At 42.3% G+C, this 24,821-nt stretch overlaps 1 protein-coding gene across 12 annotated transcripts in view; it reads left to right on the top strand.

The window, feature by feature from the left end:
- Positions 1-12,517, top strand: part of pum2 (pumilio RNA-binding family member 2) — a 56,151-nt gene extending 43,634 nt beyond the window's left edge. For all 12 annotated transcript variants that reach the window (XM_046297879.1, XM_046297881.1, XM_046297885.1 and 9 more), the window contains one exon: positions 9,959-12,517. In XM_046297879.1, the coding sequence (XP_046153835.1) occupies positions 9,959-10,090 (132 nt within the window). In that variant the 3' untranslated portion in view covers positions 10,091-12,517. The remainder of the gene's footprint in view (positions 1-9,958) is intronic.
- The last annotated feature ends 12,304 nt before the right edge of the window (positions 12,518-24,821 follow it).

Below are 24,821 nucleotides of genomic sequence, written 5' to 3'. Positions count from 1 at the left end.
GGGGAAATCAACCAAGACCTCAGAATTTATTTTAGACGTCAAAGTCTGGTTCATTCTTGGGACCAATTTCCAAATGCCTGAAGGTACCACGTTCATCTGTACAAACAATAGTATACAAGTATAAACACCATGGGACCACTCAGCCATCATACTGCTCTGGAAGGAGACACGTTCTGTCTCCTTGAGATGAACATACTTTAGGGAGAAAAGTGGAAATCAATCCCAGAACAACAGCAAAGGACCTTGTGAAGATGCTGGAGGAAACGGGTACAAAAGCATCTATATCCACAGTAAAACGAGTCCTATATGGACATAACCTGAGGCCGCTCAACAAGGAAGAAGTCACTGCTCCAAAACCACCACAGAAAGCCAGACAGACTACTGTTTGCAACTGCACATGGGGACAAATATACTTTTTGGAGAGATGTCCTATGGTCTGATGAAACAGAAATAGAGCTGTTTTGCCATAATGACCATTAAAGATGGTTGCAAATGGGTCTTCCAAATGGACAATGACCCCAAGCATACTTCCAAAAGTTGTGGCAAAATGGCTTAAGGACAACAAAGTCAAGGTATTGGAGTGGCCATCACAAAGCCCTGACCTCAATCCCATAGAACATTTGTGGGCAGAACTGAAAAGGCGTGTGCAAGGCGTGTGCAAAAGGCATGTGCAAGGACGCCTTCAAACCGGAGTGTTACACCAGCTTGTGAAAGGCTACCATAAATGTTTTCCCCAAGTTAATACATTTAATGGCAATGCTACCAAATACTAATTGAGTGCATGTAAACTTTTTACCCACTGGGAATGTTGTGAAAAAAATAAAAGCCTAAATAAATCTTAAAATAGTGGTGATACTCACCCAAGACTGGGAATCTTTACTAGGATTAAATGTCAGGAATTATGAAACTGAGTTTAAATGTATTTGGCTAAGGTGCATGTAAACTTCCGACTTCAACATTACATCTGGTCACAGATACTTTTGGTCATGTAGTGTATGTGGACACCTGCTCGTCGAACATTTAATTCCAAAATCATAGACATTAATATGGAGTTGTCCCCCCCCCCCCCATTGCTGCTGTAACAGCCTCCACTCTTCTGCCCCACTCTTCTGGGGCAGCTCTGAGCTGGCCAGACAAGTTCTTCGACACTAATCTCAGAAACACTTCCCCAAACTGTTGCCACAAAGATGGAAGCACAGAATTGTCTAGAATGTCATTTATTGTATGCTTTCATGTTAAGATTTTCCTTCACTGGAACTAAGGGGATTAGCCCGTACCATGAAAAACAGCCCCAAACCATTATTCTTCATCCACCAAACTTTACAGTTGGCACTGCATTCGGACAGGTAGCGTTCTCCTGGCATCCGCCAAACCCAGATGTCTGTCGGACTGGCAGATGGTGATGTGTGATTCATTATTCCAGAGAACGCGTTTCCAGAGTTCAATGGCGACGAGCTTTATCCAACTCCAGCTGCCGCTTCTCATTGCAGGTGGTGATTTTAGGCTTGTGTTCGTCAATGAAACCCAATTTCATGAAGCTCCTAACAAACCAGTTATTGTGCTGACATTGCTTCCAGAGGCAGTTTGGAGTGTTGTAACCAAGGACAGATGATCCCGTTCTGTGGGCTTGTGTGGCCTACCACTTCGCGACTGAACTGTTGCTCCTAGCCGTTTTCACTTCACAATAACAGTACTTAGTTGATCAGGGCAGAAATTTTACTAACTGACTTGTTGGAAAGGTGGCATCCTATGATGGTGACACGTTGAAATTTGACTGTGCTCTTCAGTAAGGCCAATGTTTGTCTATGAAGGTAACATGGCTGTCTGCCTGATTTTTATACACCTGTAGGGCAGCAGATGTGGCTGAAATGGCAGAATACACTAATGGGTGTCCACATACTTTTGTGTTTATAGTGTACCATACATTTTTTTAATTAAAGGGGCGTAGATCAGAACCAGTCTATCTGATGTGACCATGTTCCTCATGCAGCATGACCTCTCCTATGCATATAATTGTTCAGGCTGTTGATTGTGGCCTGTGGAATGTTATCCCCACTCTTCAATGGCTGTGCGAAGTTGCTGGATGTTGGCGGGAACTGGAACACTCTGTCGTACATGTCGATCAAGAGCATCCCAAGCAAGCTCAATATTAGACGTCTGAGTTTGCAGGCCATGGAAGAACTGGGACACGTCATCCGAGTGCACAGCTGAACACTGTATGCTGGAGAACACTTGGTTTGTTATTTTTGATTTAAAACAAACGGCTATGCATTAAATACGAATACCAAACTTTGTGGATTTACGTGATGTTAGCTTTTAACAGCTAGGAAACACCGCTAACCAAACAGTGCTGGGTGGCTGTACTACAAAGACACCGGTTGTCATCGTGGGAAAGACGCGTTACCTTTTTGGAAAAACAACTGGTTGCAGTAAAGAGCCAACCTGGATACTAAGGACATCCTGAGGGAAATTGATTATCAACAGCTTTATGCTCTGGAGGAACAACCTACTCCATCATTGAAAGATCCGGCTACCTCGCAAAAGAATCAAACAAAAAAGAGATGAATCGACAGACAATTTACTTACTGTTGAAGTAGAGGCTAGTGCTCTTGCTGGTATCCATGCAACCCTGACAGTCGTGTGAGGAGGTAGCAGGGGGGAGTTTTGCTGTCTAAAGAGACAGACCGGACTAACAAGGGAAATACATAAACCAATAGTACAGGTAGATACAAAATAAGAGGAAAAACAAAGCATTTGAGGGACATATTGAAGAGCGATCGAATGTAATCTATTACAAGAATAAAGCAAGCTGGATATAATATGGAGAAAATACACTTCTTCCTGCGTCTGCAACACAGGAACGCTAACGCAAATAATTTGCAGGAACTCATTACTGAAGATGGAGTCATTTATGATTCTCCAAATTATATTTTAAAAGAGGAAGCTAAATATTTTAAGCAGATGTTCTTTTCCGTCTCATCCTCTCCCACTGAATGCTAAGGAATTCTCATCCCCTCACTGATTACGGTAAGGAATTCTTTCCAAATAATACAAAAAAATAATAAATATACAGAGATCAGTGCGAAGGCCAAATTAAAACTTTTTGAGGCTATTAAATCCTTTCAGTCTAGAAAAACCCCTGGGCTTGATAGCCTTTTGATGTACTAAAAGCTCCATTGTTAGATTGTTTTAACTACTCCTATAGAAATGGTAGTCTGCCAGGTACTCAGCAGGAAGGTCTGATTTCACTATTATTCAAACAAGACCCAGATAGCAAGTATAAAGATCCTGTCTAAGAAACTGGAGGCCCCTTACACTTCAATGTTGTGATGCAAAAATACTAGCAAAATGCATTGCACTTACCTGGTTTTACCAGGGATTGTTCATCTTGATCACAGGTTGTTTTTACATGGACGATACATTGGAGATAATGTACTACAAATACTAGCAATAATAGAACATCATGAAACATCTAAGAAGCCAGAAATGGTATTTATAGTGGATTTTGAAAAGGCATTTGATAAAGTAACACTGGATTTTATTTTTTTCCATTTTGGTGATTCTCTTTTATAAAATGGGTAAAAGTAATGCATAGATACCCCAGGTGTAAAATAGCAAATGGCTACTTCTGAGTTTTGATTTGTCAAGAGGAGTTCAACAAGGGTGTCTGCTGTCACACTCTATTTGTTATGGTCATCAAAATGCTAGCTATTAAAATGAGATCCAATAACATTAGATTAGAAATTCAAGGCAGAAAAACAAAGGGGTCTGTGTATCCCGACGACTCAAGTTTTATATTAAGTCCACAAGCTAGATCCCTGCAATGTCTCATTGAAGATCTAGATAACGTTTCTGGCCTCTGGACTAAAACCTAATTATAAGTATACCATATTATGTTTTGTATCTTTAAAAAATACAACTTTTACATTACCCTGCAGTTTACCTATAAAATGGGCTGACGTTGAAGTCGATGAACTTCTTGGTATTCATATCAAAATACCATAAATAAGCTCTCCACAATGAATTTTAATAGAACATTTGTAAAAATAGACAAGATCCTGCAACCAAGGAGAGGGAAATGCCGGTCTACTTATGGGAAAAAAATCCCTGAATAACTCCTTAGTCATATCTCCGTTTGCTCACTGATGGCGCTGCCTACTCCTGATTTTTTTTTGTTTTTCAAATCATATGAGCTATTTTTTTATCTAGGACGCTAAACTAGACAAAATAAAGCGTGCCTGTCTATAAAATTAATATGAATTGGGTGGGTTGAGACCTCCTAAAAGCTTCACTTATTCAAAAGTTTTACTTGATCCTTAAATGGTTCTCAATTAGATTACTAAAAGCTCATCCTTTGTGCAGATTGCCATGTCTCATTTACAATTAATGAAAAGGATACTTTTTTTCAAACAAGCATTGCAGAGCTGGCTAAAATTTCAATTTCATCTCCCTGAAAAGAGAACATGTATTACAACAAATATTATGGCATATCTCAAATGTGCTGGTTGATAAAATACCTGTAATTATGGGAAAGATGATTGAAAAGGGTATTTTGTTCTTAACTCCAACATTGCAATATAATTTATCAGAATGGTACTGAAAGTTCTGGACAATCCAAGAGCACAACCAGTTGATTACAGCATTACCCAAAAAATGGAGGAGGCAGCGGGAGGAGGTAGGGAACTGGTCTGTCTGCTCAATATAAAGGATCAAAACTTGTGGAGGAATAAAAAAATAGCATAAATAGAAAAGTTTAAGTTTCATTTGAGGACCAGGATGTTGACAACTGTGCCAAACAGATAGCAAAAGTGTCCCTGTTTTTGGCCTCAACGTGCCCTTGAGCAGGGCATTCACCCTGCATACTTCTTTGTCGCTCTGAATGGGAGTCTGTTGAATGAGTGGTGTAGTTGTTGAATGAGTGGTGTAGTTGTCGAATGAGTGGTGTAGTTATTACAAAAAGAACTGGCATTTTCAGCTTCCAGGAATTGTGTACAGATAGATCCCTTGCGACATGGGGCTGTGCATTATTAGATGGAGGCGGATGAATGGCACGACAATGGGCTTTAAGATTTATCACGGTATCTCTGTGCATTCAAATTGCCATTCATAAAATGCAATTGTTTTTGTTGTCCACAACTTATGCCTGCCCATAACACAACCACACCGCCACCATGGGGCACTCTGTTCACCACGTTGACGTCAACAACCGCTTTGCCTGTACATTTGAAACCAAGATTCAGACGTGACAAGCACACTTCTCCAGCGTGCCAGTGGCCGTCGAAGTTGAGCATTTTCCCATTGAAGTCTGTTACGACACTGAACTGTAGTCAGGTCTAGACCCTGGTGAGGACGACTAGCACACAGATCAGCTTCCCTGAGATTGTCCTTGCAAACGGTCAAACATTCTTCAGTTGTGCAAACCCAGTTTCATCAGCTGTCTGGGTGGCTGGTCTCAGACGATCCCGCAGGTGAATAAGCCCGATGGGGAGGTCCTGGGCTTGTGTATAAACGCAACATGTAAAGTGTGGGTCCCATGTTTCATGAGCTGAAATATTGGATCCCATCAATTTTCCGTTGGCATAAAAAGCTTCTTTCTCTAAAATTGTGCACAAATTTGTTTACATCTCTTTTAGTGAGCATTTCACTTTTGTCAAGATAATCCACCCACCTGACAGGTGTCATATCAAGAAGCTGATTAAAATTGCATGACGCCAAATTCAAAACAACAAATCTCATCATTACAATTCCTCAAACATACAAGTATTGTACACCATTTTAAAGATACACTTCTTGTAAATCCAGCCACAGTGTCCGATTTCAAATTGGCTTTGCTGCGAAAGCACACCAAACGATTTAGGTCAGCACCTAGTCACAGAACAATACAGCCATTTTTCAGCCAAGGAGAGGGCTCACAAAAATCAGAAATAGAGATTAACTTAATCACTAACCTTTTGATCATCAGATGGCACTCACAGGACTTCATGTTATACAATAAATGTGTGTTTTGTTCGATGAAGTTAATCTTTATGTCCAAAAACCTCATTTGAAATGGTTATGTTATGATCAGAAATGCATTGTCTCAAACAAACATCCGGTGAAAGTGCAGAGAGCCACATCAAATAACATAAATACTCATAATAAACATTGATAAAAGATACAAGTGTTATGCATGGAAATATAGATTAACTTCTTAATGCAACCGCTGTGTCAGATTTCAAAAAGGCTTTACGGTGAAAGCACACTTTACTTTGATCAGCTCATGGCATTCTGCCAGACACCTTAGTTAAACAGCTCTCATTCTCTCCTCCTTAACAGTGGAAGCCTGAACCAAGGTTTGAAAGACTGTTGACATCTAGTAGAAGCCTTAGGAAGTGCAATATGACCCCATAGACACTGTATATTCGATAGGCAATGACTTGAAAAAGTCATTTCTCAGGTCTTTGCCTGCCATATGAGTTCTGTTATACTCAGACATCAAACAGTTTTAAAAACTTCAGTGTTTTCTATCCAAATTTACTAATTATATGCATATTCTAGCTTTTGGGCCTGAGTAGCAGGTAGTTTACTCTGGGCACCTTTTATCCAAGCTACTCAGTACTGCCCCCCAGTCCCAAAGAAGTTAACTTCTTGTGATTAGCAATCCCGGATCCGGGAGCATAATCATAGCCTCAAATGAATTAGCATAACTCAGCGGACATAAATACCCCTAGAAAATTTTCCTATTCATGAAAATCACAAATTAAATGTATTGAGACGCAGCTTAGCCTTTTGTTAATCACACTGTCATCAGATTTTCAAAATATGCGTTACAGCCAACGCTAGACAAGCATTTGTGTAAGTTTATCATGGCATAATCCTATGCTAGGCTCTGCTGGCAGCAGGCAACATTTTCACGAAAATAAGAAAAGCAATCAAATTAAATAATTTACATTTGAAGAACTTCGGATGTTTTCACTCAGGAGACTCCCAGTTAGATAGCAAATGTTCCTTTTTTCCAAAAATATTATATTTGTATGCGAAATAGCTCCCGTTTGTTCATCATGCTTGGCTGAGAAATCAACCGGAAAATGCTATCACTACAACGCCAAACTTTTTTCCAAATTAGCTCCATAATATCGACAGAAACATGGCAAACGTTGTTTAGAATCAATCCTCAAGGTGTTTTTAACATATACATTCGATAATATATCCGTTGAGGCAATTGGTTTCTCATAAGAAGCGATTGGAAAAATGGCTACCTCAGTATTTTACGCAAGATTTTCTGCGGGAGACATGTGACCACTTGCTAAATGTGGTCCCTTACGGCCATTCTTTAACAGAAATGCGTAAAAAGACGTCGCAATGCTGTAGACACCTTGGGGAATACGTAGAAAACGTAAGCTCATTCACAGCCATATAAGTCATTGGCATGAGGCGGTTTTAAAAATGCGGCACTTCCTGATTGGATTTTTATCTGGGTTTCGCCTGTAACATCAGTTCTGTTGCACTCACAGTCAATATCTTTGCCGTTTTGGAAACGTCAGTGTTTTCTATCCAAAGCTGTCAATTATATGCATAGTCAAGCATCTTTTTGTGACAAAATATCTTGTTTAAAACGGGAAAGTTTTTTATCCCAAAATGTTAATATCGCCCCCTAGTCGTAAAAGGTTAAACAGCATGATCTCTACACAGGTGTACCTTGTGCTGGGGACAAAAGGCCACTCTAAATGTGCAGTTTTGGCACATGATGCAATGCCACATTGTTTTGAAGCGAGCGTGCAATTGGCAAGCTTGACTGCAGGAATGTCCACCAGAGTTGTTTCCAGATAATCTAACCAGCCTCGCAACCTCAGACCACTTGTAACCACGCCAGCCCAGGACCTCGACGTCCGGCTTCTTCACCTGGGGGATCCTCAGACCTGCCAGCTGATTTAAACTGAGTATTTCTGTCTGTATTAAAGCCCTTTTGTGAGGAAGAACTCATTCTGATTGCCTATGCCTGTCTTCCCAGTAGGCTGGCCTATGCCCAACTTGTATGGAAAATGATTGAGGATAATGGCGGACGATATTGCCGCTCCTATTTGCCATATTTTAAATTTAAGCCTACTAGAAAGTATGTGCTCCCAGGCCTGGAGGGAAGCAAAAGGTATTCCGCTACCTAAGAATAGTAAAGTCCGCTTTACTTGCTCAACAAGCCAACCAATCAGCCTGTTGCCAACCCTTAGTCAACTTTAGTAGAAAAAAAAAAATGTTTGACCAGATACGAATTAAATTTTGTCACATGCACCGAATACAATGGATACAAGCACTGCTCTACCTTAATAGAACTAACATGGCAGGCCCTAGTTTGTCGCACCTGGACGACTGTTCAGTCGTGTGGTCAGGTGCCACAAAAAGGGACTTAGGAAAATTGCAATTGGCTCAGAACAGGGCAGCACGGCTGGCCCTTGCATGTATGCAGAGAGCTAACAATAATATTACATTTACATTTAAGTCATTTAGCAGACGCTCTTATCCAGAGCGACTTACAAATTGGTGCATTCACCTTATGACATCCAGTGGAACAACCACTTTACAATAGTGCATCTAAATATTTTAAGGGGGGGGGGGGGGGGTGAGAAGGATTACTTTATCCTATCCTAGGCATGTCAATTTCTCCTGGCTCAATTTGGAGGAGAGATTGACTTCATTGCTACTTGAATTTGTGAGGTATTGACATGTTGAATGCACTGAGTTGTCTGTCTGCACTACTGGCACACAACTCGAGACACCCATGCATACCCCACAAGACATGTCACGAGGTCTCTTCACAGTCCCCAAGTCCAGAACAGACAATGGGAGGCGAACGGTACTACACAGAGCAATGACTACATGTAACTCTATTCCACATCAAGTAACTGATTCAAGCAGTACAATTTAGATAAACAAATCAGAATGCACCTTATGTAACAATTGGAACTGAAACAACACACACATGCATACATACGCACTACACGCACATGTACATGGATTTTGTATTGTAGATATGTGGTATTGCTTGAGTAGGGGCATGAGGGCACACTCTGAATTGTAATGCTTTAATTTTGCTGGACCCTAGGAAGTAGGCAGCAGCTGATGGCTGCGCCCCGGCCCAGTCAGTTGAAATCTGTAGATTACGGCCTAATTTATTTAAATTGACTGATTTCCTTGAACTGTAACTCAAATTGTTGCATGTTGCGTTTATTTTTATGTACATACGACCTTTTGCTGTTGTAAAGCATTGCGTCGAATCAATACAAATGTTGACGCGGACATGGAGTGGCGACATTACGAACTGCTTTTCACTGCAAAATTTGAATTTGTGAACTGTACAGTTTCAGATTGAGACAGGCTGAAGGAATTACACTGTTTGTTAGTGTACTTGTGGTGCTTCAGCACAAACACTTCTGCATTCTTAACCACCAACATAGATAGCCTTCTTAGACAAATCTAACTGAACAAGTGTTTTGTATTTTGGTGTTAATTGTGTAAACCTCAAGTTTACACAAATAATTTAGTGTCTGATTCTTTAAGCACAATAAGTTTTTTTTTAATATTCCACAAAAAATATATATATATTTTGTGTGTGTGTAGTAACTGGTGACTTTTGCCTCCCTAAAATCTGTAACAGACCTAAAAGTCCCACATCGGTTGGTTTAGTCCTAACACAAAACATTTGCTCCATTAATACATTACAAATGTACATTTGATCCTTCATTACAGTACTCCATTGATAAGAATGTGTATCCACAGTCTGTCCTGTTACGTGGATTGTTGGCGAGATTTACTTTTGCTGTCCAATCACTTTTTAATCTCTTAGAATCCTTCAAGGACAATATTTTAAGTGTGAGGCAGGTGGCTTAGTTCTTTAAAATCAAAACAAGAAGCACGTCTTTAAACCTGATTTGGCCAGTACCACTATAAATGTTAATGATTTCATCTTTGTTCTTCTCTACCCCAGATCCGACCCCACATCGCCACCCTGCGCAAATATACCTACGGCAAGCACATCCTGGCCAAGCTGGAGAAGTACTACATGAAAAGTGGCTCTGACCTGGGGCCCATTGGCGCGCCCACCAACGGCCTCATGTAGACCTATCCTCCCTCTCGTGTTCCTTGATTAAAGAGCAGAGTAGGAGCCCCCCACCCCCTTTTTTCTAGTTCTATAAAGAGGCGCTCCATCAGAGCTGACCTTTGACATACCCTTTGTCCACCATTTTGGGGGAATTACCCATAAAAAATTATTCAACTTCACCTATGAAATGCTGTGACATCTGGGGGCAGGCAGACAGACTGACTGACTGTCTTGCAGGCAATCTCTTGCGGGTGAAGCACAACCCGCCCCCATTGTTTATGATGTAATAGATATAACTGGCTGGTTTTTGGTATATAATCTTGTACATTTTTGTTTTTTTTTTACTTTGTAAATCCCTCTGTAGTGGGAAAAAAGGGAGAACCGCATTTGCTGAAAATGTACAATTCTTTCAATTACACCAGCAAGTGACTTTATAAGGCCAAATTTGAGTGATCCTTTTAAACAATTTTCCATTTGTTTTTGTACCCAGACTTACTATCAGCTGTTCTAATTAAAAGCCATGTGTTTAAATATAATATACAAAATTATCTTTCTACTACCACACAATGATCCCAATGCAAAAGCAGCTGATGGATCCATTTCTACTTATAGCACTGCATAGTGTGGGTAGATTATGAAACCCATCTTTCCCACCGGTTACTATGTCTTTCGTGCCAATGAGTTAGTCACCCATTGGTCTGTTTTGGACCAACTAAAGTACTTTGCTTTGGAGAGCTCTGTACTGACATTTTTGGGGGGGTGTCATCCAGTTGGCTGCTCGTGATTGTCTCGATTTTGTTGCCTCTGTTTTTTCGCAGACCGGGGTGTAACGCCTACTCTGTCTCGCGCTGTTTGTGAACAGCTTGCAGTTGGCTTGATTTGATTAGTCGGCTCCAGGTGATGACTGGCATTGTTACTAAACGGTGTACTTTGAGAAATTAAAACATGCGCTGTTGTATCCATAGGCAGTGATTCCACTATACTCCACCTATACTGTCTTAAGCAACAACAACAACAAAAATGTTTTGCCGCCCACTCAATGGCTACTTGGGGGCTACACCGGACACTGCTACATAAGATGTTTATTCTTTTTCAGAAGCAAAGCATGAGGTCGGGTTGTATAGTGAAAGTTTAACCTGGTTGTAATATTTACATGAAATGACCGTAGTGGGGCTTTTGGGGATGGGAGCAGGTTAAGCATAGGCATGCTGTGACAGGTTTTTATAACTTGGAATAATTTTTCTTTATCATGTTATGTGGGACATCTTATTGGTCTTGTAGTTTGAGATGAACACTGCCCTAGAAAAGGTATCTTTATGTACTGAATATTCATCTCTTGCATAGAAGTAGCTTAGCAAAAATGTATAGCATCTTTGTGTATGAGTAAATATTAAATTGTTGCTTTTTTGGGTAGGGGGCTTTGGCCTAATGAGGGCACCCTCACCACCTGCAGTTCAGAGCAGTAGGAAGACTTTATTATTATTTTTAAGTGGCTCATTCCATGTGTGTGAAGCGGAGAATAGATTTGGGGATGAGCTGAGAAAGGATCCTTGTTTATAGGATTGTGAGACCGTCATAGAGGTGGTTTTATTTTTGTTCATTTTTTTTTTGCAGTCTGAATATGCAAGTAATTTGGGTAGTCTAAAAAGCTATACAACTCATCTGTAATACTAGTAGTATTGGCTTTTGTTTTTTGCTTCATATGAATAATTGTAGAATACATGTAGTATATGTGCAGTTAAGTGTAAGTTTATTAGTTGACAAAAAAAATTATAGTTGTGATGTTTGACAGGCCTTGCTAAATTGGTAGTGATGCTTTTATTTCGTCTGTACAGTTGTACATTTGTAAACGTTGATGCTGTAAATGGGATGTCTTTTACACTTTGGGGGGGGGGGGATTGCAAAAATGTGCATTTTGATGTGTGTAAATTCATCACTCCTTTCCCCTAAAATATAATGTATACAGTTTTATTTGATCAATCGTTATTTTAAAACTATTTTTATGGCTTCACAATCTGACTTGGTTTTTGTTTTTAATCTGTTATGAAAAAGGTTGGCCTTGTTTTGTATGCGGAGCTGTATAACATCTCCTGTTGATATTGTCTTTCTGACATGTGACAGTTTAAAGGAACAACAATGCTCTGTACTTAAAATGAGGCTGCTTCTGGTCCTCTCTGCTACCATGGAAAACTTCACAGGATATGACAGAATTATTTTTGTACAGAAGAGGGCTGTATTTTGGAACAGCTACTACCTTGTAAGTGAAAGAAATGTAAGATATTGTCAATTATATAAATATGAACATATGAGTTTTGTCACACTGTCAAAGTCATGTACATTTTCAGGTGGCCTTATGTACATTTCCAGATGTTAGATGAAGAAAAAAACTCATTTTTGGGGGGGGAAGCAGAATTGTGACTATGATTAAACCGTTCTAACATTTGATAACTTTGTTCTGTGCCTTTCATTTCCATATCTTGTTTATGAAGTTGTTGTGCAAACTTGCAGTACATGACTTGGACTTGAAGTTGTTTTGAAATTAACCTGTTTTGAGCAGCAGATGCTGTTTGTCAGTCACCAGTTAGCCTACTTCATTATCAATTGTTTTATAAAGGAGTCTAACGGGTTGCTGAGTGTTCACATTTGCCAGAACAGACTATTTTAATTTATAGCCTATATCTACAAGGAAGAATAGTTGTCTGACTCTCACCCTGTGTCTATAACGGTGACAATCACTGTACTACAGCTATTCTTTTGTATTTAACCATTAACTAGGCAAATCGTGAAGAACAAATTCTTATTTTCAATGACTGCCTAGGAACAGTGGGTTAACTGCCTTGTTCAGGGGCAGAATGACAGATTTTGACCTTGTCAGGTCAGAGATTTGATTTTGCAACCTTTCGGTTACTAGGCCAACGCTCTAACCACTAGGCTACCTGCCGCCCCAAAATGGGGGGGGGGGCTTTAATAGGGCTTTGGGCCACCACAGATTCAATGCTCCTTGGCATAGATTCTAAATAAATATACACTATACACTAATTGCGGCAAAGTTGGTTCCTGTTTCAGTCACGTCTTTGGTCACGCTCGTGTGGGTCAAACGAACACCCTAATGATTGGTTGACAATAGAGCTGCACACAATGCAGGCGATGGCTGCAGGATGAAGTTGAAGAGCTTCTGCAGAAACTTGCAGTCAATACTTTATGACCTTTGATCACATGATTTTTGTAAAGTTCATGCAGTTGACATGTAGGTGAAGGTCAGACAATTTTTATTCCCATAAAGCAACACACTTTGAAAGTAGGACTGGGAATTGCCAAGGACCTCACGATAAAATATCACAATACTTGTGCCGATACGATATGTATTGCGATTCTATATGTATACTGTGATTTTATTGCGATTCATTATCCCAAACATATTGCTAACCATATGTCTTCTATAAAGGGACAAGAGAGCATGAGGACATTAATTTTGATCAGTCATGGAAATAAAAGTGCTGTACACATTGTCTCCCTATTTTAAAAAGATGGGAAACAAGCTATGAAGGAAAAATTGTAATTTTGGTGCAGGTACAGCCAACTAATGCACAAATAATATGATGATATTAAAACGATAGTAAAAAATAATATCCCGATTTATGGAACTATTTATTTTTTTCCCCATCACTATTTGAAAGGTCGTGTGCCCAACGATGGTCACCGATTTGACAAAAGTGTTCCGCTCAAACACAGCAACTGTTCAGAATCTTTAAGTGTTCAATTGGGTTGAGACGGCCATGGCATATGGTTTATATTGTTTTCATGCTCATCAAACCATTCAATGACCACTGGTGCCCTGTGGATGTGGGCGTTGTCATCTATCGGTGCATAGCAGGGGGAAGACTGCCCCCTCTCATTGAAGCCACAGAAGTTCAATGCTGACCGCAGTACTGCAGGTGTTGTTTCCAGAAAACATCCCCCATTATAGTGAATGGAAAAATGTATAATAAATAAAACATTTGAAGACAATGATTGTACCAATAATTGCTTCTAATACACCAGGTCTATGTCCTTGAACCGGTTATTTAAAAATCACACACGGAAGTAATTATAAGGAAAATGTAGTTGCTAATGGCAGCCTGCAGTATCCCGGTCGACCTTCAACTTGAGTTACTCAATGGGGGGGAGCGTCACTGAGCTAGCCTGCAAACATCACTTCCTGGAGTAGCTCAAACTGCATATTATGTCTCCATGAGATGCAATCTTAACCCACTTTCAATGCCCCATAGACCCACAGTGGAGGTGTCATAATACCCATAAAATCTAGTCAAAAAGGTACATGGTTCCAATTGTTTTTCCACCTTTCATTTTTCCCATTGATGATTTTAGAAGGGGGCAGTGTTTCGTGTAGGCTAGACCTGCTGTGACATTTTGATAACCATGTAAATCTCTCTTGGACAAGGTGATTTTTGTCAATATATTCGGCTATATTTACTCTCATATTCGAAAATGCTAACTAGCATCAAGTAAACATGCAAAACTACAAATCTCTGCCAGCTCCTGCACGTCATCTCTAGCTGACACCTTTGCTAACATGTTTTGTGTCAATTAAAAACTTGCACAAGACAGTTCACAGAATTGTCCAGTTAAAGAAATGTAACCAATTTATTCATTATTACATTTAGTTAATATTAGATTGTTCATCCAGAGATTCTTACCTGTGCTTCGATTCGGCAGTTTCGTCCAGATCATGGCATTTTATAGTTTTTTATGATACACACATTAGCAGTTAATTAGCATTTCCTTTTTGGTGGGTAAATACAGGAAAATATATTGATAAAAGTCACCTTGTCCTAGAGCGATTTACACGGTTATCAAAACGGCACGCCGGGGTAAGCCTACACAAAACCCACCCCTTTAAGTGTTTCAAAAATTACCTATGGGAAAAACAGATGGTGTATAAAGATTGGAACCATTTCCCTGCTTGACTGCTAGGTTTTATGGGTATTATGACTCATACTATGGTACTCTATTGAGTGTTCACATATGAATGAATGCTGTCACTTAGTTGATGGCATAGTCCATTCATACAATATATACAGTCATTGGGGCATAGCCATGGTAGCCAAAATAATGGCCTGCCCAACATTTTTATGCATGAACTGAAGCATGATTTGATCTTAACTGCCGTAATTAACCACACCACTCCCTCATTTACTCCAAGTGTTTCCATTATTTTGGCAGTTACCTGTATGCCTGTGCTTCTGTAAACAGAGGGCGGGTCTTCAAGAATCCCGCCACAGGTAGGTTTAACTCACACCTGTACTACTATGAGATGGAAAATGTGTTTTAAGGTCTACAGTTGTAATAAAACCACTGCAGGCGAGATATAATCATGATTTCATGTTTTACCCCACTGTATAACATAGCCGCATGTTTACCTGCAATAACTACATTGGTGAGTAGCCTGGTATACTTTTCTCATGAATGTCAGTGGTTGCGTTTACACAGGCAGCCCAATTCTGATCTTGTACCCAATTATTGGCGAAAGAGCTGAAAAAAAAAAAAAAAAATGGAAAAAAAAACAGCCAAAGTGATTTACATGTTATGAATGTAAATTTGAGCTGTGGACATTTCTCTGTCACCTCTGCTATGACGTTGCATTGAATGAACATAGGCTTCAGCATAAATTAATGCAGTGTGAAATATCAAATACCTTGTGATTGATTGCTTGTTAATCTTTTGTAAGAATTCACAGTAGGCCTTTGAAATTATATGTATCATTAGGCCTATGAGATAGTATATGGAGGATCAGCTCTCAGACAGGCTTTCAGAACATAAAAAAAATATGTTGTTGAAAAAAGTAGCAAGCTAAGGTATTGCACAACACAGCTGTCTGGCAGCTCACCTTTAGTGTGTCTGTCTGGGCCCGTATTCATAAAGCATCTCAGAGTATAAGTGCTGATCTAAGATCAGTTTTGCATCCTAGATCAGCACTCCTACTTTTCATTATGTATACCGACCCTTATGTTCACGTTCAGATCCCACCGTCTATGGTTAAGATAATTGTCCAACGTGGTTTCCATATGTTTGATACCGTTCCATTGATTCCATTCACGCGGAACGAGGGAGAACCTGTTTTGTTGTTTTGGAAAGTTTGTTGTTTTGAAAGTGTAAGGCCATCAGACTGCAAAACAGCAATCAATAACTCAAGAGAGGCTACTGCCTACATTGAGACCCAATCACCGGCCACTTTAATAAATGGAAATCCTGCAGGCTCTAGTTTTGTCTGTTCTTGATTATTGTCCAGTTGTGTGGTCGAGTGCTGCAAGGAAAGACCTATTTAAGATGCATTAATATGTTGAAAATCCCAAATTGTTTGCATAGTCAGTTTACACACAGCTCTGACACACACACTAACCCCACCAGCCCTGCCATGAGGGGTCTTTTCACAGTCCCCAACTTCAGAACAAATTCAAGAAAGCATACATTATTATATAGAGCCATTATTGCATGGACCTCTGTTCCATCTCATATTGCTCAAGTGTCATGGCACAGCGCCGTTCCCCTATTTGACCGATATAGTTTGTCTGTATGTATTAATATTTAGGCTACATGTGCCTTTTGTAAAAACACACATATATATGTGTATATGTGTGTGTGTGTAGTTCTGTCCTTGAGCTGTTCTTGTCTATGAATGTTTTGAATGTTCTGTATTATGTCATGTTTTGTGTGGACGCAAGGAAGAGTAGCTACTGCTGTTGCAAGCGCTAATGGGGATCCTAATAGATTACTGTGGAAGGCATGGGAGGCATGGGAGACCAGGTAACCAGAGGCAATTAAGCACAGCTGACGGTACTAATGACATACTCTCCTTCCCCTATAAGAGAGAGAATGGAACCAGCAGAGAGAGGAGTGGAAAACTATCTCTGGAAGATGGCCACCGAGAGAGAGAGGAGCTATACAGGAAGAACCACTAAGACGGTGACAATCCTGTGACTTTTGTTGTAGTTTAAAGATAATCCTATCTGTTCTTGTTTCATCTGGAGAAGAAGATGTATGTTTTTCCTTGGAAGATTTTCATTGATTATGTTGGAGTGTTTGTGTTGACCAAATGCCCTCAATAGAGAACTGTGTTCAATCAAGAAAACCTACTCCTTACACGTTTATTCCACCTTCCCGCTTTAGAGTGACGCCCAATTACTTGGTCCGCTCACATTACCAAATACCATGTGTATGCGTATGTGTGTATGGATTGGGGGGGGGGTCGAAATTTACTGGTGGTGAAGGGGTGGTCCAAAATAGGAGAGGGTTGTCATGAAACGAAAATAGAACTGTTTGGCCATAATGACCATTGTTATGTTTGGAGGAAAAAGGGGGCATCTTGCAAGCCGAAGAACAGCATCCCAACCGTGAACCACAGGGGTGGCAGCATCATGTTGTGGTGGTGGTTTGCTGCAGGAGGGAATGGTGCACTTCACAAAATGGATGACTTCATGAGAAAGGAAAATGTATGTGGATATATTGAAGCAACATCTCAAGACATCAGTCAGGAAGTTAAAGCTTGGTGGCAAATGGGTCTTCCGAATAAACAATGACCCCAAGCAAACTTCCAAAGTTGTGGCAAAAGTCAAGGTATTGGAGTGGCCATCACAAAGCCCTGACCTTAATCCCATAGAACATTTGTGGGCAGAACTGAAAAAGCGTGTGCGAGCAAGGAGGCCTACAAACCTGACTCGGTTACACCAGCTCTGTCGGGAGGAATGGGCCAAAATTCACCCAAGCTTGTGGAAGGCTACCCAAAATGTTTGACCCAAGTTAAACAATTTAAAAACAATGCTATCAAGTACTAATTGAGTGTATGTAAACTTCTTACCCAATGGGAATGTGATGAAAGAAATATAAGCTGAACTATATCATTCTCTCTACTGTTATTCTGACATTTCACATTCTTCAAATAAAGTGGTGATCCTACCTGACCTAAGACAGGGAATTTTTACTACGATTAAATGTCAGGAATTGTGAAAAACTGAGTTTAAATGTATTTGGCTAAGGTGTATGTAAACTTCCGACTTCAACTGTATACACCGGTTCTGAAAGGCCCCAGAGTCTGCAACACCACTAAGCAAGGGGCACTACCAAGCAAGCAGCACTATGAAGACCAAGGAGCTCTCCAAATAGGTTAAGGACAAAGTTGTGAGAAGTACAGATCAGGGTTGGGTTCTAAAAAAATCAGGAACTATGAACATCCCACAGAGCACCATTAAATCCATTATTAAAAAATGGAAAGAATATGGCACCACAACAAACCTGCCAAGAGAGCGCCGCCCACCAAAACTCACGGACAAGGCAAGGAGGGGATTAATCAGAGAGGCAACAAAGAGACCAAAGATAACCACGAAGGAGCTGCAAAACTCCACAGTGGAGATTGGAGTATCTGTTCATAGGACCACATTAAGCCATACACTCCACATAGCTGGGCTTTATGGAAGTGGCAAGAAAAAAGCCATTACTTTTTTTTTAAATGTGCAAACCCGTTTGGTGTTCGCCAAAAGGCAACTGGGAGACTCCCCAAACGTACGGAAGAAGGTACTCTGGTCAGATGACAATAAAATGTAGCTTTTTGGCCATCATGGAAAAAGCTATGTCTGGCGCAAACCCAACACGTCTCATCACCCCAAGAACACCTGTGGGGATGTTTTTCATCAGCAGGGAGTGGGAAACTGGTCAGAATTGAAGAAATGATGGATGTCGCTAAATACAGGGAAATTCTTGAGGGAAACCTGTCTGAGTCTTCCAGAGATTTGAGACTGGGATGGAGGTTCACCTTCCAGCAGGACAATGGCACTAAGCATACTGCTAAAGCAACACTTGAGTGATTTAGGAGGAAACATTTAAATGTCTTGGAATGGCTTAGTCAAAGCCCAGACCTCAATCCAATTGAGACTCTGTGGTATGACTTAAAGATTGCTGAGTGAATAGTTATACAAAAACATATTTTGTATCTTCAAAGTGGTAAAGCATGTTGTGTAAATCAAATGATACAACCCACCCCCAAAAATATATATTTTAATTCCAGGTTGTAATACGACTAAATAGGAAAAATGCCAAAGGGGGTGAACACTTTTGCAAGCCACTGTAATTTCCTGACTTTATTGTGCAATCCCGGTCACTTGAAAAAATCTGTGTGTGTATATGTATGCACAAAGTCGGTATGCTTTGTTAATTGGTTGTGTGGTGCATTGGCACAGAACCCTGTTGGTGGAACATTTGTTGCATATTTTTATAGAATTATAAATATGGCATCAAAATGTTGAAAATCTTATTCGCCATGGATCAAGTGATGGAGAGATGGGAGAGGGGTGGCCTTCCTTACCCCTCCACCAGCCACACTCCAATCAGCACCACCACCACCTCCGACATCGTCCGGCACCAGCGGTATTCGGCCCGCGCTCCCGAGGGAGTACGATGGAACGGCTGCCGGGTGCAAGGGGTTCCTGCTCCAATTGGAGCTTTACCTGGAACCGTTCACCCGGCTCCTTCGGGGAGTGAGAGCGTGAACGCCCTCGTCTCCTGCCTGTCAGGCAAAGTGCTGGAGTGGGCCAACGCGGTTTGGGATGGGCCAGACTCGGCGAGGAACCACTACCAAGAGTTCACCCGTCGCTTCCGGGCCGTGTTCGACCATCCACCTGAGGGTCGAGTGGCGGGTGAACGTCTGTTCCATTTGCTGCAGGAGACGAAGAGCGCACAAGACTCCTGAACTCTGGAGTTCAGGACCTTGGCCGCCGGCCCAGGGTGGAACGATAGGGCCCTGATTGACCACTATTGGTGCAGTTTACGGGAGGATGTCCGCAGGGAGCTAGCATGCAGAGACGCCACCCTCACCCTGGACCAGCTAGTGGACATGTCCATAAGGTTGGACAACTTGCTGGCTACACACGGGTGTCCGGATTGGGTCCTGTTGGTTCCATCCCCAGCTCCTCTGCGCCAACCGCCATGGAGTTAGGGGGTGCTGCAGCGAGGGCGATCGGAGGACGAGCCTCTTCCTGCACTAGGTGTGGTCGGAGAGGGCACACTGCCGACCGGTGCTGGAGGGACTCGTCTGGGAGTCAAGACGGCAGGTCGAGCACTGTTCGGACACCCCAGGTGAGTCAGCACCAGGCTCACCCAGAGCCCCCTGTTGGTCACATTTATGTGTTGATTTCTTTCCCTGAGTTTTCCCCTCATTCCCAGCATAAGGCGCTAGTAGATTCAGGCGGCAGCGAGGAATTTTATGGACTGCGGTTTCGCGCATAGGCTAGGGATTCCCCTGGTTCAGATTGACAAACCTTTCCCCTTGCACTCCCTAGATAGTCGACCATTAGGGTCAGGGGTGGTCAGGGAGTCCACAGCCCCACTGGACATGGTACGCAGGAGGGTCATGAGGAGAGAATTAGTCTCTTCCTCATTGATTCCCCTGCGTTTCCGGTGGTGCTGGGGATTCCCTGGTTAGCCTTTCACAATCCCATTATTTCGTGGCAACAGAGGACTCTAAAGGGGTGGTCAGATGAGTGCTCAGGTAGGTGTGTGGGAGTTTCCATCGGTGCAACGAAGGTGGAGAGTCCAGACCAAATCTCCGCCGTGTTTATTCCCCCTGAATATGCCGATTTGGCTATCGCCTTCTGTAAAAAGAGGGTGACCCAATTACCACCTCATTGACGAGGGGATTGTGTGAAAAAGCTCCAGGTAAACGCCGCACTTCCCAGGAGTCACGTGTATCCCCTGTCACAGGAGGAGACGGTGGCTATGGAAACATATGTCTCTGAATCTCTGAGACGGGTACATTCGGCCCTCCACGTCACCCGCCTCCTCAAGTTTCTTTTTTGTGAAATAGAAGGTCCGTGCATTGACTATAGAGGTCTAAATTCTATTACGGTGGAGTACAGTTACCCTCTACCTCTCATTGCTACGGCGACTGAGTCATTTCACGGAGTACGCTTCTTCACAAAACTGGATCTCAGGAACTTGGTGCGTATCCGGGAGGGAGATGAGTGGAAGACAGCGTTTAGTACCTCATCCGGCCATTATGAGTACCTCGTCATGCCGTATGGGTTGAAGAATGCCCCAGCCGTCTTCCAATCCTTTGTAGACGAGATTCTCAGGGACCTGCACGGGCAGGGTGTGGTGGCTTATATCGATTGCATTCTGATATATTCCGCCACACGCACCGCGCATGAGTCTCTGGTGCGCAGAGTACTCGGGCGACTGTTGGAGCATGACCTATACGTCAAGGCTGAGAAATGCGTGTTCTCCAAACAGGCCGTCTCCTTTCTGGGGTATCGCATTTCCACATCAGGGTTGGTGATGGAGTGTGACCGCATTTCAGCCGTGCGTAATTGGCCGACTCCCATCACGGTAAAGGAGGTGCAGCGGTATTTGGGGTTTCCCAATTACTACCGGTGGTTTATTACATTTTATCCGGGGTGGCTGCTCCCATTACCTCACTGCTGAAGTGGGGACCGGTGGGTCTGTGGACTCTGTTTACCGAGGCTCCCCTGTTGGCTCATCCGGATCCCTCTTTGGCATTCATAGTGGAGGTGGACGCATCCGAGGCTGGGATTGGAGCCGTGCTCTCACAGCGCCCCGGCGCTACTGAAGCTCCGCCCCTGCGTTTGTTTTCGAGGAAGCTCAGCCCGGCGGAGCGGGAGCTGCTGGTTGTCGTATAAGCTCTGAAGGTGTGGAGACATTGGCTTGAGGGGTCTCTTCTGGACTGACCACCATAATCTGGAGTACATCTGGGCGTCGAGGAGGCTGAACCCTCGCCAGGCAAGGTGGGCCATGTTTTTCACCCGATTCAGATTTATGATATCGTATAGACCAGGGTCCCAGAATGCTAAGGCATACGCACTGTCCCGTCTTTATGATACAGAGGAGCAGTCAATCGATCCCACCCCCATAATTCCGGCCTCTTGTCTGGTGGCACCGGTGGTATGGGAGGTGGACGCGGACATCGAGCAGGCATCTCGGTCAGAGCCTACTCCACCTCAGTGTCCAGCTGGACGGAAGTACGTTCCGCTTGGTGTTCGCAACAGGCTGATTCGATGGGCTCACACGGTACCCTCCTTTGGTCATCCGGGTATCGATAGGATGGTGCAATGCCTTAGGGGGAAGTACTGGTAGGCCACTTTAGCTAAGGAAGTGAGGGTTTATGTCTCTTCCTGTTCGGTGTGCGCTCAGTGCAAGGCTCCTAGGCACCTGCCCAGAGGGAAGTTACAACCCCTCCCCGTTCCACAGCGTCCTTGCTCACACTTGTCGGTAGACTTCCTGACTGATCTTCCTCCGTCTCAGGGCAACACCACAATCCTGGTCGTTGTGAATCGGTTATCTAAGTCCTGTCGTCTCCTCCCTTTGCCCGGTCTCCCTACGGCCCTACAGACTGCGGATTCCCTGTTTACTCACGTCTTCCGGCACTATGGGGTGCCTGAGGACATAGTTTCGGATCGGGGTCCCCAGTCCCGGGTTTGGAGGGCGTTCATGGAGTGTCTGGGGGTCTCGGTCAGCCTGACCTCTGGTTTTCACCCGAGAGTAATGGGCAGGTGGTGAGAGTAAACCAGGATGTGGGGAGGTCAGGGGGGGCTACTGTCACAACTTCCACTGAAGGTTGCTCCTCCGCCTGTTCGAGCGGTGCTCAGCAGTCGTCGTCGCCGGCCTACTAGCTGCCATCGATCTATTTTTCCTTTTCGTTTGGTTCTGTCTGTTTTTGTTATCACCTGTGTCTAATTAGTTCATTTTGGTGGTTTTATTAACCTCTGCTGCCTGCTAGTCTTTGTGCGGGATTATTTAGCTGTTTAGCTCTGATAGGGGTGCGTCTTTGCGCCATAGGATTTTTGTTTGTTCTCAGAGTCGTTGTACCGTTGGCACTGTGTTTAGGAGTAGAGGTTTCTCCTCCGTGTGTTCGTGATTTTTCCCCACCTGTTGTTGGTGGGTTGGGACTTGAATAAACGACTGTGCCAACTGGAATTCCTTGCTTCTGCTCCCGACTCCTGCAACTACCTTTTTTTAGGAGGCACCTGACACCAAATGAACAAAGTAAATTGAAGGACTAACAGTACAGTTAGATAGCAATAAAACTGTACCATAGAGGCACAGAATAAGTTAGAGGAAAACCAAAACGAAATGGAGGAACTTATTCAAGAAAGATCCAGTGTAATATATTATAAAAGTAAAGCGAACTGGTTGGAATATGGGGAAAAATGCACCAAATTATTTTTCAATCTTCAACATAGAAATACTACCAAATGTATTTTATTGAAACTTGTTACAAATGATGGAGTCACACATGATTCACCGAATTATATTTTGAAAGAGGAAGTAAAGTACTTTAACCTATTTAATCCCACCGGTCACAATAGTGACTATAAAAAACGTTTCCAGTTTTAAGGCTCTATATATGTTACTGAATGATGTATCAATGCATTTCCAGCAAATATTGAAAAAAATCAAGGGTCTCAATGAAATATGTGCAGTGTCACATGTTTAGTGTAAATTGTCACATGACCAGAGCTGTTTACTTCCTGGTTGCACCATGAGAAGAGGATGGCTGCATCAAAGCTCCCAAACAAAAGGTTAGTAATGTATTGTAACATAAAGATAGGACAAAGATTTTTGGTACACATCATCTTTAAGGTGTCTAGTTTTGATATATGCATTTACAATTACTTAACCTTTTTCAATTTGGTCATAGAATGTGTAAACATGTTGACGGCAACATGTGACCGGCGGGATAACACAGTGCATCTAGGTATACACATACTGATACACATACATAGGTCTTGTTCTACCTAACTTTCTACTCTGTTCTTTCTTTTAGTTTCACTTTGAGTCAAGTTCTGGATATGTTGGATCTAGGTGACAGCCCAGACAAGGCATGCAACATTGCAGTTATCCCTCAAAATGAGAAAGATGCTGTCCTGAATGATTGTGATAGCGATGGGTCAGATATGGACTATGGACAGGCCGTTTGCCAGCCAGGCTGTCGAATGCATATGCTAAACCTATGCAAACAGATCATGACAGGAACAACGTTATCAGTGATGATGACCTACCTACCCCCCTCCCCATCCACAACCTTCCTCACCCACCTCCATTGTTGATAATGAAGAGCCAAGGGTTTCTACCCGCCAGAGGGTCCAGTCAGGGGAGCCAAGGTCCTCTACAAGCCATAGAGGTTAGCCAGAAGAGCCAAGGGAAAAGCTGCAGGTGGTCAAAAATAAAGATGGAGTGTTCAAACGATCAGAGGCCTGCCACTGATGTGATTCCAAAACACGTAGTATACAGCCCAAATATGCAAAAGTTTGGCACAAAACCACTGAGCCACGGAAGGAGATCTTTACTGGCTGCTACTGTTGAAGATCAGGCAAGAAATGATAAAGCTTCTCACTGGCCAATCAACACGATGCACCGGTTCCAGAGAAGTCGTCATTGTGACAAACGTACTACCTATGCATGTGAGAAATGCAAAGTGCCACTGCACATTGAGTGCTTCAAGATATACCATGGACAGTAGAAAAGGAGATAAGAGCGAATGAAAAAGGGCTGAAAAAGACAATAAAAGAAAAATAGAAAAGTCGATAAAGGGTGAGGAGAAGCAGTACAATGGAAGAAAAGAAAAGTAGACGAAAAAGACTATCAAAATGACTGAAATGTTTTTGGAAAAGAACGTCAATTGATTCAAGACATACTGTATGACAGGAGGTCTGACTGATCACAGTTTAAAATAGTGATGCACAAA

The sequence above is a fragment of the Oncorhynchus gorbuscha genome, linkage group LG14 (genome assembly GCF_021184085.1).
Source record: "Oncorhynchus gorbuscha isolate QuinsamMale2020 ecotype Even-year linkage group LG14, OgorEven_v1.0, whole genome shotgun sequence".
Taxonomy (NCBI): domain Eukaryota; kingdom Metazoa; phylum Chordata; class Actinopteri; order Salmoniformes; family Salmonidae; genus Oncorhynchus; species Oncorhynchus gorbuscha.
This window is presented reverse-complemented; position numbering and strand designations above follow the sequence as displayed.